Genomic DNA, 12,607 nt, shown 5'->3' on the forward strand with positions numbered 1-12,607 from the left:
CCTCGTCCAACCGACTCCGGTCCTCGTCCAGCCGCGCTCGGTCCTCGTCCAGCCGAGCGCGCTCCTTGTCCAGCCGACTCCGCTCCTCGTCCAATCGCGCTCGCGTCCCCTCGCCCTCGGCGCTCTCCTCGAGCCGGGCTCGCGTCCCCTCGTGCTGGGCGCGCTCTTCGTCCAACCGCGCTCGGTCCTCGTCCAACCGCGCTCGGTCCTCGTCCACCCGCGCTCGGTCCTCGTCCAGCCGACTCCGGTCCTCGTCGAGCCCGCCGTCGACCATCTCGGCGCCGTTGGCGTGCAGCGCGAGGAGCTTGTCGTGCGCGGCCTTGACCCCCTCGAGCTCGGCGCCTCGCTTGTCGTGCGCGGCCTTGACCCCCTCGAGCTCCGCTTGTCGCGCGTCGTGCGCGGCCCGGACCTCCTCGAGCGCGTCCCGGTGCCCGGCCGCCGCGCGCTCCGCCCTCTTGCGCTCGCGCTCGTGGTGGTGCGCGACGCGCGCGGCGGCGTGCATGGCCTGGTGCATGGAGTCCTCGTAGGACGGGTGCACCCTGGTCTGCGTGAACCCGTCCTCCGTCTCCGCCGCGCCCCGGCTCGGCGCCGGCGCCGCGTCCGCGAGCGCGCGGTAGCGCGCGGCCTCGGCCTTGAGCTCGTCGCGCTGGGCGTCGAGGCCGCTCCGCTGGGCCTTGATGCGCGCGTCGAACTTGGCCCGGTGCCGCGCGAGGTCCGCCTCCTGCGCCGCGCGCTCCGCAGCGAGCATGCGCTCCGCGGCGCCGCGCTCGTCCGCGCGCGCGGCCTCGGTCTCGGCCGCCGCCGCCGCGAGGGCGTCGGCGGCGTCGTTGCGCTCGACGGCGAGGAGCTCCTCGAGCGCCGCGACGCGCGCGTCCGCGTCCCGGTCGCGGTCGCGCGCCGCCCCGTCGAGGGCCGTCATCGCGTCGCGGCGCTCCACGGCGAGCTGGTCCTCGAGGCCCGCGACCCTGGCCTTCCACCGCGACTCGGCGCCCGCGAGGCGCGCCTCCCAGGCCGCGTCCGACGCCGGCGCGGCGACGGCCAGCGCGCCGAGGCCGTGCGCGTCGTCGTCGTCGAGGTCCCTCGCCGCGGCGGCGGCCGCGGCCGCGGCGGCGGCGGCGTCGTCTACGATAGCGCGCCAGTCGACGTCCTCGACGGCGCTCGCGAGGAGCGCGTCGTCCAGGTCGCCCTGGAGCGACGCGACCTTGAAGCGGAGCGCGGATTCGACCTCGTCCTTGGACGCGACGGCGGCCTCGAGCTCCGCGACGCGCGCCGCCAGAACCGCGCCGCCGCCGTCCCGGGGCGCCGGCGCCGCCCGCGCGAGCGCCTCGAGCTCCGCGATGCGCGCGCCGGCCGCCGCCTGCCGCTCGCCGGCGGCCGCGAGGTCCGCCTCGAGCGCCGCGACGCGGTCGCCGTCGTCGTCGTCCGGAGGCGCCGCCGCGGCGCCTTCCAGCTCGGCCACGCGCGCCCGGAGGTCGGCCTCGACGGCCCGGAGGCCGGCCTCCCGCGCGCGCGCCGCGTCGTCCCGCGCCGCGGCCTCGGCCTCGAGCTCCGCGACGCGCCGCCGCGCCCGCGTCCTCGAGCGCCCGCGCCGCCTCCGCCGCCGCGGCCGCCGTCGCGCGCGCGGCGTCGGCCGCCGCGAGCTCCGCGGCGTCGGCGCGCCGCTCCGCGGCGACCAAGGCGTCGGCGTCGCGCGCGGCCCGGAACCGCTCCGGCGCCCGCGGGGGCCCCTTGGCGGCCCGCACGAGCGACACGAGCGCGGCGAGCTCCGCGGGCTCGAGCTTGCGGATCCGCCGCTTCGCCGACACGACGGCGGCCCGGGGCCAGGGCCGCAGGAGCGGCGCCGCGGTGAGGATGCCGACGCGCCGGTCCCGCTCGGCCTCCGCGGCGCGGACGACGCCGGCCGTCGCGTCGCGCCGCGCGGCGGCCTCGGCGCGGTCCCGCGCGGCCGCCGCGGCGACGCGCTCGGCGCGCTCGCGCTCGCACGCGTCGCGGAGCTCGCGGCGCGTCGCCGGCAGCCGCGCCGCGTGCGCCTCGGCGTCCGCGGCCCACTCCCGCAGGCGCCGCTCCCGCTCGCCGTCCGCGTAGGCCGCCGCGAGCGTGCCGTGCATGGCCCGCGACGCCAAACCGTCGATGCGGTCCGCCGCGTCGCGCTCCTTCCGCCGCGACGCCGCGTCCTCGGCCTCGGCGTTCTTGAGGGACACGGCCGCCAGGATCGACGCCTTGCGCGCGGCGGCGGTCTCCGCCGACGCCGACGCGCGGGCCGCCCGGTCCAGGGACACGCGCCGATTCCGCTCGCCCTCGGCGAGCGCGACGGCGAGCGCGACGGACGCCGCGCGCGCGTCGCGGCTCTCGGCCAGCGCCGCGTACGCGCGCATGGCGGCCTCGCTCGTGCGCCGCGCGCGCTCGAGCTCCGCCGCCGCCGTCGCCGCCGCGCGCGCCGCCGCGCGCCGGTCTTTCTCCCTCCGGAGGCGCTCGACGGCCCGGCGGTCCCGGAGCCGCCGCTCGGCCTCCTTCGTCGCGAGGACCCGCCGCTTCTCCTTCCGCGCGTCCACGAGCCGCTGGTGCTCGATGACGGCCAGCGCGTGCGCCGCGTCCGACGCCGCGTCCGCCGCGGCCGCCGCGTCCTTCCGGGACAGCCGCGCGGCGTCGAGCCGCTCCCGCAAAGACGCGGCCTCGCGGTCCGCGAAGTCGTCGTCGTCCGCGTCCTTCTGCAGGACCTGGCTCCGCAAGTCGTCGTCGTCGTCCCAGTTCGGCGCCTCGTCGAGCGGCGCGTCGAATTCGTCCTTCGCCGCGAGCAGCTCCGCGGCGTCGACGGGCGACCCGGGCTCCGGGGGCCGCCGCGCGGCCGCGGCCATGGCCCGGAGCGCGTCCAGGTCCGGCCGCTTCGAGTTCACGGGCGGCCGCTTCTTCGACGGCGTGCCCACGCGGCTCCGCAGCTTCTCGAGCGCCGACGCCGCCGGCGTCGACCGCGCGGCGACGGACCCGAGGTCCGACTCCGTGACGTCGCTCAAGTCGTCGTCGTCCCACAAATCGTCGCGCCCCGTGGCCAGGAGCCGCGCGACGAGCGCGACGTCGTCGGCGCAGCCCGCGGCCAGCGCGTCCGCCACGTCGCCGCCGAAGGCGCCCAGCGCCGCCGCGAGGTCGCGCTGGAGCTTCGCGAGCGGCCCGCGGGGGAAGTCGCCGTCCTCGATGCGCTTCCGCCGCAGCTCGCGGAGCTCGGCCCGGAGCCGCTCGAGCCGCGGCGCGCCGCCGGCGGCGCCGCGCGCGAGGGCCACGGCGGCGCTCGCCGCGTCCACGCAGGCTTCCGAGGACGCCGCGGCGTCGCGCGCGGCGCCCTCGACGCGCGCGCGGCGCCGCGCGTCGCGCTCGCGCCGGATCACGGCGAGCTCCGCGGCCTCCGTCTCGGCGACGAGCCGCTGCGCGCTCGCCCGGGCCTCGAGCGTCGCCGCCGCCCGCCGCGCCTCCGCCTCGCTCTCGCGCCGGCTCCGCCAGAGGTCCTCGTCGTGGCGCGCGTCGTGCGAGTTCCAGAACGGCTCGTCGACCTGCGACGTCGCTTCAACGTGCGCGTTCCGCGCGCGCGCGTTCCAAAGAAAGCGTCCGCGCGTCCGCGCGTCGAGAGCGCTCCGAGCGATGATCGCTCGTCCCAAAGATCAGCCGAAACGAGTGGAAACCGGCCGAGAGATGCATTGGCCCCCTGTTTCGCGGCGCCGTCGCCGACGGGCTCCGCCTCCGCGAAGACGACGGGCGCCGACTGGACGCGCCGCACGCGGCCCGGGTCGTCGTCGGCGTCGCCGAAGGCCGCCTCGAGGAACGACGACGACACGGAGGCCTTCTTCGGCTTCGGCGGGCTCTTGGGCTTCTGGGGCGGACTCTTGGGCTCGCCCGCGCGCTTCGACGCGCGCCGCGCGGCGCGGTGCCGCGCCTCCTCGCGCTCCGCGGCCACGGCCGCCGCGTTCGCCGCCTCGCGCTGGGGGCCGAGCGCGAAGACGAGGCTCAGCGGCCGCGGCGCGTCGCGGAGCCGCGCGAGGAGCGCGCCAAAGGCCTCGACGGTCGGGTCGACGACGAGGTCGACGTCGCCGTGGCCCGCGTCGACGCCCACGAGCTCGTCCGTCGGCGCGAGCATGCGCCGCGCGACGCCCAGCGGCCGCGTCGTCTCCACGACGACGAGGCGCCGGCTCAGCGCGGCCGACCGCGCGCCGTCGTCGCACTCGTCGACCGCGTCGAAGCGCGCGAGGATGAAGGACACGCCCAGGTCCCGCTCCTCGAAGGCGACGCTCCGCAGGCGGCCCTTCTCCAGGAGCGCGTCGTAGCAGGCGCGCGCGTCGGCCGCGAGCGCCAGCGCGTGCGCCGCCTCGAGGGCGCGTATGCTCTCCTGCGCCGCTTCCACGTTCTTCATGTCGCCGAGCACCGACGCCGTCGAATCGCTGAGGGCGCGGCGCCGCCGGCGCACGGCCCGCGTCAGCTCCAGGTTCGGGTCCTGCGACGCCGCCGCCATGACGACGGCGCGCGCCGCGCAGACACCCGGGCTGCTGTATTTAATAGGCTTCTATATTGCACGGCAATTGAGGTGAATTATGAAAGTTTGAGGGGCAGCCCGGTCGACAACAAAGGCGAGGTGTGGTCCCGCCGCCGCCACCGTCGGGCCCCGCGCGCGCGCTCCCGCCCCCGCCGCGGCGCTTCGGCCCGCGGTCGCCGGTCGGGGGCCGCGCGGGCCGGGCGTGCGCGGCGCCCGTTCGGGCCCCCGAAGCGCCCCCCGCGGCGCGCCGCTACCCGACTGCGCGCGTCCTAGACCATGGGCGGGTCGAGCAGCAAGGAGGCCGGGGGAAACGGGGGCGGCGGTCCCGAGGCCGCGGCGAGCCCGAGCTACTGGAGCATCATGCGCCAGGGCTACGACGAGCTCGTCAACGCCATCATACGGCCGCCGCGCGCGGAGTACGACATCGAGCGGCTCGGGCCGCGCGAGTTCGCGTTCTGCGGCAAGCAGTACATGCGCACGGACCTCGTGCTCGTGAACCAGCGGGGCCTGGCCCTCCAGTGCTCCCACTGGGAGCCCGTGGAGCGCGTCGCCGAGGCGCTGCCCTGCGTCGTCTTCATGCACGGCAACTCGAGCGCGCGGTTGGAAGGTTTGAACCAGCTTTCCGTGTGCCTGGGCTTCGGGGTGACCCTGTTCAGTTTCGACTGCGCCGGGAGCGGCAAGTCCGAGGGCAAGTACGTGTCCCTGGGCTACTGGGAGAAGGACGACCTGCGGGTCGTCGTCGACCACTTGAGGGGTTCGGGCACGGTGTCGAACATCGCGGTCTGGGGCCGGTCCATGGGCGCCGTGACGGCGCTGCTCTACCAGTCCCAGGACCGGCGGCTCCTCGACAACAACATGACGGTGAACGCCATGGTGCTCGACTCGCCCTTCGCGGACTTTTGCCAATTGGCGGAGGAGCTCGTCGCCAAGGGCCGCGAGCGCGGCGTCGTCGTGCCGACGATGGTGACGCGCATGGCGCTGACCATGCTGTCCAACTCCGTGAAATCCATCGCGGGCTTCGACATCCGCGACCTCAGCGCCATCACGGAGGTGCCCAAGTGCACGCTGCCCGCGCTCTTTATCTGCGCGAAGAAGGACGACTTCATCGGCACGCACCACTCCCAGTCGCTCCACGACGCCTACGGCGGGCCGAAGCAGATCATCGTCGCCGACGGCGACCACAACACGCTCCGGAGCTCCAAGAGCCTCCTGGCCATCGGCGGCTTCCTGCAGCGCGAATTGCGGGTCCCCGAGGCGTGGATGGACGACAAGGCCGTGGCCATGTTCGGGTCGTTGCCCTGGCGCGCGGGCCACCGCGGCGACTTCCTCGACGAGCAGGCCACGGGCTTCGGGCGCGACGCCGTGGGCAAGCTCCAGGGCAAGATCGACCGGTCCATGGCCGTGTACGGCTCCGGCGGCCCCGCGGGCGGCCCCGGCGGCGGCGGCAAGCAGGAGCAGCAGTGGTGCCTCGACCAGGCCCACTACTACTGCAACCGGGGCAACACGCTCGAGGAGAGCGGCAAGATCGACGCGGCGATCCGCGCGTACCGCGCGGCGATCACGTACCACTCCGAGTACCCGGACGCGCACTACAACCTGGGCATCGCGCTCAAGAACCGGGGCTACGTCGAGGAGGCCATCCGCGAGTACCGGCGCACGATCACGATCAAGCCGGGCCACGCCGACGCCCACAACAACCTCGGCGTCGCGCTCGAGGAGAAGGGCTACGTCGACGAGGCGATTTTAGCATATGCAAAGGCCATCGAGCACAACTCGCAGCACTCCGAGGCCCACTGCAATTTGGCCGACTCGCTCCAGTCCGTGGGCCGCCTCGACGAGGCCGTCAAGGAGTACCACATCGCCATCGCGCAGAACCCGGGCGACGCGGACACGATCAACAACCTCGGCGTCGCCCTCGAGGCCAAGGGCCAGCTCAAGGAGGCCATTTTGGCCTACTCGACGGCCGTGGCCAACAAGCCCGAGCACTGGGACGCCCAGTGCAATTTAGCGGACGCGCTCCACCTCCGCGGCGATTTGGACAAGGCCGCGGAGGTCTACAAGTTCATCCTCAAGTACAACCCGACGAACGCGCAGATCGCGTCGAGCCTCGGCAACGTGCTCCACGCCAAGGGCAACCACGCCGAGGCCCTGGCCGCCTACGAGGTGGCCGTGAAGAACAACCCGCTCGACACGATCACGCACAACAACATGGGCATCGTGCTCCAGACCATGGGCGAGGTGCGCCGGGCCATCGCCGCCTACCAGGGCGCCCTCCGCCAGGACCCGACCTACGCCATCGCCCACTACAACCTCGGCGTCGCGCTCCAGTCGCAGCAGCGTTTGGACGAGGCCATCGCCGCGTACCGCACGGCCGTCAAGCACCGCCCCGCGTACGCGGACGCCTACAACAACATGGGCTACGCGCTCCAGTCCAAGGGCGACTACGGCGCGGCCATCGCCGCCTACGAGGAGGCCATCAAGCTCCGGCCCGACTTCACGTCCGCGCAGGCGAACCTCAAGCACGCGCTCAACAAGCTCGACGGCGGCACGGCCAAGACCATCGACCTCATCGTGAGCTCCGAGGACCAGAGCGACCGCGGCGCGGCTTCCGCGGCGCGGGCGCCGCGCCCGAACGGCGCGCCGCGGCCGCCCGCGGCGCCGCGGCCGCCGGCGTCGCGCGTCGCCGACGACCGCGTCGCGCCGCCCAAGGCCGAGGCCCCGGAGCACCACGCCAAGCCCGCGCAGCACAAGGCGAAGGCCCACGCGCTCCACAAGGAGAAGCAGCCGGACAAGAAGGACAAGGCCAAGGGCTCGTTCTTCGGCGGCATGTTCTCCGCGTCGTGGCTCTAGCTCGCCGTCTCGCCCTCGCTGCGCTCGCCGACGCGCCGGCGCCGGCCCCCCGGGGCCGGCCGCCTAACGTTCAGCATTTATAGAGCAGCCGCAGGCCGTCGGCGATGCCCGTGGAGTGGGTCGCGAGCATCTGGGCCGCGGCGGCGCCGTCCTCGCCGTCGAGCGCGCCGCTCACGAGGCCCGCCGTCGCCGCGTCCGGCGGCGGCGCGGCGGCGTCGCCGCCGTCGCGGCCGCCGCGGCCGAGGAGCGCGGGCGCGTCGCGCGCGTCCTTCGACGGGCTCCGCGCGGGCGCGGGCGCCGGCGGCGCCTCGGGCAGGCCGCCCAGCGCCGCCAGGAGGGCGTGCACGTTCTTCGCGGCCTCGTCCTTGTCCGGCTGGGAGATGGACGACTTCCTCGCCTTGCCGGCCCGGGCGGCGGCGTCGTCGCCCGAGTGCGCGCGCGGCCGGGCGGGCGACCCCTCGCCGAAGCAGAGCGCGGGCGCCTGGAACTCCGTGCGCGCCGCGTCCTTGTCGCCCTCGAAGGGCGACCCCTCGCGCGACGGCCGCGCCGCGCCGACGCCGGGCGACAGCGTCGGCGGGCTCGGCGGCCGCGCGAGGCTCGGGGACAGGCACGCGACCTCGGCGTCCTCGGGCGCGGCCCGCGGCGGCGACCGCGGCGGCGTCGCCGGCGCGGGCGCCGGCGGCGCCCGCGCCGGCGGCGCGGCGTCCTTGGCCGCCGACGAGCTGCAGCCCCCCATGAAGGCCCAATCGACGAGCGCCGCGACGGACAGCGACAGGAGCCAGATGGCGAGGAGCTTCGGGCCCGCGGCCTCGCTCCAGAGCAGGTAGCAGCACGCGAGGCCCAGGAGCGCGGCGCTGCGCATATATGCGGCAAGCGGAGACGGCGCGCGGGGCTGCCCGGCTCGAGAAAGCGAAGCGAATGCGGTCGAGCTAATGCTGACGACAAGGTTTTGCTTGGCGACGATTCCATCTGTGGCAGCACCGCGTCGCATCGCATCGCCTTGTCGCTGGATCGCAGCACCTCGCACTCGAGCAGCAGCGACAGTTGCAATGGGCGCGCCGCAGGAGGCCAAGACGGGCATCCACCCGGCCTTTGGCGTCGTCTTCGCCATGAACTACATGATGGGCAGCGGCTACCTGACGCTCCCCAAAGCCTACGCCGACGCCAGCGTCGCCATCGGCGTGGCCATGACGTTCGTCATGGCGCTCGGCGCCTGCGTCTCGGCCGAGTGCATCCTCGACGCCATGGACCGCGCGGCGTGGATCGTCGCCGCGCGCGGCCACCCGGCGCGCGGCGGCAGCTTCTACCGCATCAACGCGGGCGACGCCGAGGCCGCGACGGACGCGCAGCTGGCGGCGCCGCGGCCGGCGCAGCTGCCGGACCTGTGCCGCCTCTTCCTCGGTTCCGCGGGCAACAACGCTTATGTTTTTATGCTGTCGTCGTTCATGGTCGGCAGCATGTGGTGCTACGCGGCGATCTTCGGACAGAGCCTCAAGACGAACGTCGGCGAGCCGTTCGGGCCCCGGTCCTACGTCGCCTACGTGGCCGTGTTCGCGTGCCTCGTCGTGCCCCTGAGCTTGAAGGACCTGTCGGACCAGAAGACGACGCAGGCCGCGCTCGCCGTCGGCCGCCAGGTCATGCTCGTCGCCATGGTCGCGACGTCCATCGCGTGTTTAGTTTCTCAGGGCCCCGTGGAGCCCATGCCGGAGCGCGCCACGGCGTTCGCGGGCGTCGCGCCGTTGGCGCCCATCGTCGCGTTTTCCGTGACGTTGCACCACTCCGTGCCGCAGATCTGCGCGCCCGTGCGCGCCGACACGCCTCTCGTCCTCAACGCCATGTTCCGCTACGCCTTCCTCGGCGCCGCTCTCATCTACGTGCTCTTCGCCGCGCCCGTGGCGACCTTGTTCGGCGCCGGCACGGAGTCGGCGTCGAACCTGGACTGGGCGACGTACCACCACGTGCCGAACCCGCTCGATCCGAACGACGCGCTCAAACGGCGCGCGGCGTCGGTCCTCGGCCAGTTCGTCGTGCTCTACCCGGCCATCAACGTCGTCGCGACCTACCCGCTCAACGCCATCACCTTCGGCGACGCGCTCATGGCCACGTACCGCGAGAAGTGCGGCGCGTGGGAGGACCGGCCGTCGGACCTGCCGCCGTCGGCGTCGCAGACGCGGTTCTTCCGGCTGGTCGCGGGCGTGCCGCCGCTCGTCGGCGCGGCGCTCGTCGACGACATCTCCGCGATCACGGGCGTGACGGGCTGCTTCGGCCTCGCCATGTGCGCCGTGCTGCCGGGGATCCTGGCCATCCGGGGCCAGCGCGTCGCGCCGGGGCCCGCGCCGCACGCGACGCGCCTCAACGGCTTCAACGCCGCCGCGGGGCTCGCCATCTGCGGCAGCCTGCTCACGCTCTCCGCGCTCGGCGCCGCGCTCAAGGTCCCGGGGCTGGCCTAGGGCGCCCCATCTCTTCTCGCTCGCGCCCGCGGCCGCCCGCTCGACGCGGAGCGCGGCGCCCGCGGCCGCACCACGCCCGGGGTTTCCGGACTCCTCTAGTAAGCTCGCGACTCGATTAGGGCATGAGGCACTCGACCTTGATGCCGCGGCAGACGTCCGGGAGGGCGAAGGTCGTGTTGTAGTCGAAGGTGGTCTGCTTGAAGGAGGTCGTGTCATAGGTGTGATACACGTACAAGGCCTCCTGGTCCTCCGGGTGGCACTCGCGCCGCGGGCTTTGCACGCAGCCCTCGCCCTGCTCGACGGGGTGGCCCGCGGTGTCCGTGAGGTACCAGAAGTACGTCGTCCCCGCGAAGTTTATCGCCGTCGTGTAATTCCGGACCGTGATGCCGTCGGGAAAATAGGCGTTCGTGTAGTGTCTACCGTGCCCGAGTCGTCGAGCAGATCCATGAAATCCCGGGGCGGTGCCGTCAACGGCATCTGCGCGCGCTCGTTCGACGAGATGCAGCAGAAGGCGCCGTCCGCGTCCGCGGAGAAGCCCTCGGTCGTGTAGAGCCAGGCCATGTGGTAGGTCCTGCCGTCCAAGTCGAACTGCTTCCAGAGGTGGGCGTTTCGACCTTATCCGCGGGGCCGCCGTGGTTGCTCAGGTCGCAGGAGGAGTGGAGAATGCGCTCGGCGTTGTGGACGGCGGAATACGCGACCGAGAGGTTCGCGCCGGAGTCCAGCGAGAGGTCGCCCGCGCCGCCCCAGAACGGGAACGGTCCGTAGCCCGTGCCCTCGTAGGTCGCCTCCGTGGGCCAATGGGGCCAGTCGTGGTCGTTGTCGTCGTCCGTGACCTTGGTGGCGTCGAAGCTGTGGAACGTCTGGCACGTATAAGCGTTCTTTACGGCCGCGTCGACGGCCGGGGACGACGAAAGGCCCGGCCGCTCGTTCAGGCTCGGCAGCGCGGACGTCGCCGCGAACTCTTGATCATTGGGTTGCTGTTTCCAGCCGGAGTGTTGTGAACGCATCGTGTTTGGATTGTTGTGAATCTCTCGCGAGTCCGGCGCAAAGACGTGCTTCCGGACGCCATGCGTGACTTCAACTTGAAGTTCAACTTAGATCGCAGGTTCAACTTGAACTTCAACACAGCCCGTCTCGTTCCAGCCGCCGCTTTGTCCAGGGTCATTGGGCAGCGGCGCCGCACCACACGGGCAACGACGGTCGCGCGGCCCGACCGCTATCACGGATTTCCCCTCCCGTAGTCCCGTAGTCCTGGCGCGTGGATCACTAGCGCGTAGCACTAGGGAGTGCTAGGCGTGGGGAGGGCGTCTCGGGGCCGACGAAAAAAATTCCGGTTTTTTTGTCGGGTCTTTGTGTCATATGCTTCGGGAGCATAACGCGACGGTCGGGAGGCCCGCACTCGTCGATTTCGGGGTACGTAAATGCGGCACCGTAGAAACGCTCGACGCGTTTCCCGAGACTTCGAGCGCGAATAACGCGCGTTGCATCGCCGTGGATTTCGCCGCGGAGGCGCGGAATCCCTTAGTTTTATACATAGCTGCCATGGAATGAGCTTCAAATTTCGCATGTTCATCGAATTCGAGGCGCTGAATTTCCAAAACGGGGGCCGCCAAGTCTAGTTCGACGGGCCGTGTCTAGTTCGACGTGGGGAACTGTGAAAAATAAAGGTCCGTGAAACGGAGCCATTTTCGCAGGAGAACCAAACCTATGCGTCGGCAGCACAGAACGATCGTCGAAGCGGCGATTTTCGACGAAAATCGGGATTTCTGCCATGCGTCGGAAGCACGAAACGACCGTCCGAACACGATTCGTTCGCAACGGTCCGGCTGGAAACAGCTGCCCAAGGTTTGGTGCCGCGAACTCGGCGCGCGCCTCGCTCGAGAGGTGATGCGCGTAGCGCTGGGCCGCCTCGGCGCATTTGGCGCTTCGGACGTGCGATTCGTAGCCCCGGAGCGCGCTCAACGCCGCGCGCCGGGCCCGGCCGCCGCCGCGCGCGTCGCCGCGCCGAACGTACTCCGCCTCGAGCTCGGGGTGGGACAGGGTGTCCAAGAGGTCGAGTGTCTCATCCAACGCCTCGAGGGACCAGTCGTCGCAGGGCCTGACTTCGAGGCCGTTCGTTTTTTCCAACACCGAGGTCAAGAAGCTCGACACCTCCTCCCGTGGCGCTTGGAACTCGGCCCGAGGAGCGCTCCGCTTCGCACGAAGCACATCGAAGCGCGTCAGACTTGCAGCGGCGACGGACAGGTGCAAGAGCAGCCAATTGCAAGCCATCGCAAAGAGGGCTGCCCCGACGATGGAGCAGGCAACGATCAGGCAACAACGACTTGCCCGCCGCCGCGAGGCGAGTTTGGGCCACAAAGCGCCAACTGCGACGGCCATGTGGCAGCAGCGCCTGGGAAATCTGAAAGAAAAGGCGCTGTCAACACTAGAAAACACGCTCGACGCCGCCGAGGACCGCTTCCTCGAGCAGGACGACGTCGACAGCGCACGCGACGACGACGTCGACCCCTTCGCGGACCCGCGCGTCGTCGAGAGCCTCGAGCGGCTGCGGCGCGAGGCGGCGGAGGAGGTCGAGCTGCAGCGCGAGGCCTTCGAGGCGCGCATCGGCGAGCTCGAGGCCGGGGCCGAGCGCGCGCGGTCCGCGTCGGCCGCGCGCGCGGACGGCGGCGGCGCCGCGGCGGACGTCGTCGCCGTCGTGGCGGCCGCGGCGCTCGCGGGCGCCGGCGCGGCCGACGCCGACGACGCCGCCGCGGCGCTCGCGGAGCGGCCGCCGTCGGAGGCCGCCGCGGAG

General features: G+C 72.8%; 2 protein-coding genes across 2 annotated transcripts; both read left to right on the forward strand.

Moving 5' to 3' along the window:
* Nucleotides 1–4,876: 4,876 nt before the first annotated feature.
* On the forward strand, nucleotides 4,877–5,770 carry AURANDRAFT_32346 (hypothetical protein; the record flags this gene model as incomplete). The annotated part of the gene is made up of 1 exon (XM_009042419.1): nucleotides 4,877–5,770. A coding segment is annotated over one exon (894 nt), but the record flags the coding sequence as incomplete, so codon positions are not given.
* Nucleotides 5,771–5,911: 141 nt separating this feature from the next.
* AURANDRAFT_32337 (O-linked GlcNAc transferase-like protein) lies at nucleotides 5,912–7,366 on the forward strand (the record flags this gene model as incomplete). The annotated part of the gene is made up of 1 exon (XM_009042420.1): nucleotides 5,912–7,366. The coding sequence occupies one exon, from the start codon at nucleotides 5,912–5,914 to the stop codon at nucleotides 7,364–7,366; it is 1,455 nt and encodes a 484-aa protein (XP_009040668.1).
* Nucleotides 7,367–12,607: the final 5,241 nt, after the last annotated feature.

Source organism: Aureococcus anophagefferens (genome assembly GCF_000186865.1).
Source record: "Aureococcus anophagefferens unplaced genomic scaffold AURANscaffold_31, whole genome shotgun sequence".
Classification (NCBI taxonomy): domain Eukaryota; class Pelagophyceae; order Pelagomonadales; family Pelagomonadaceae; genus Aureococcus; species Aureococcus anophagefferens.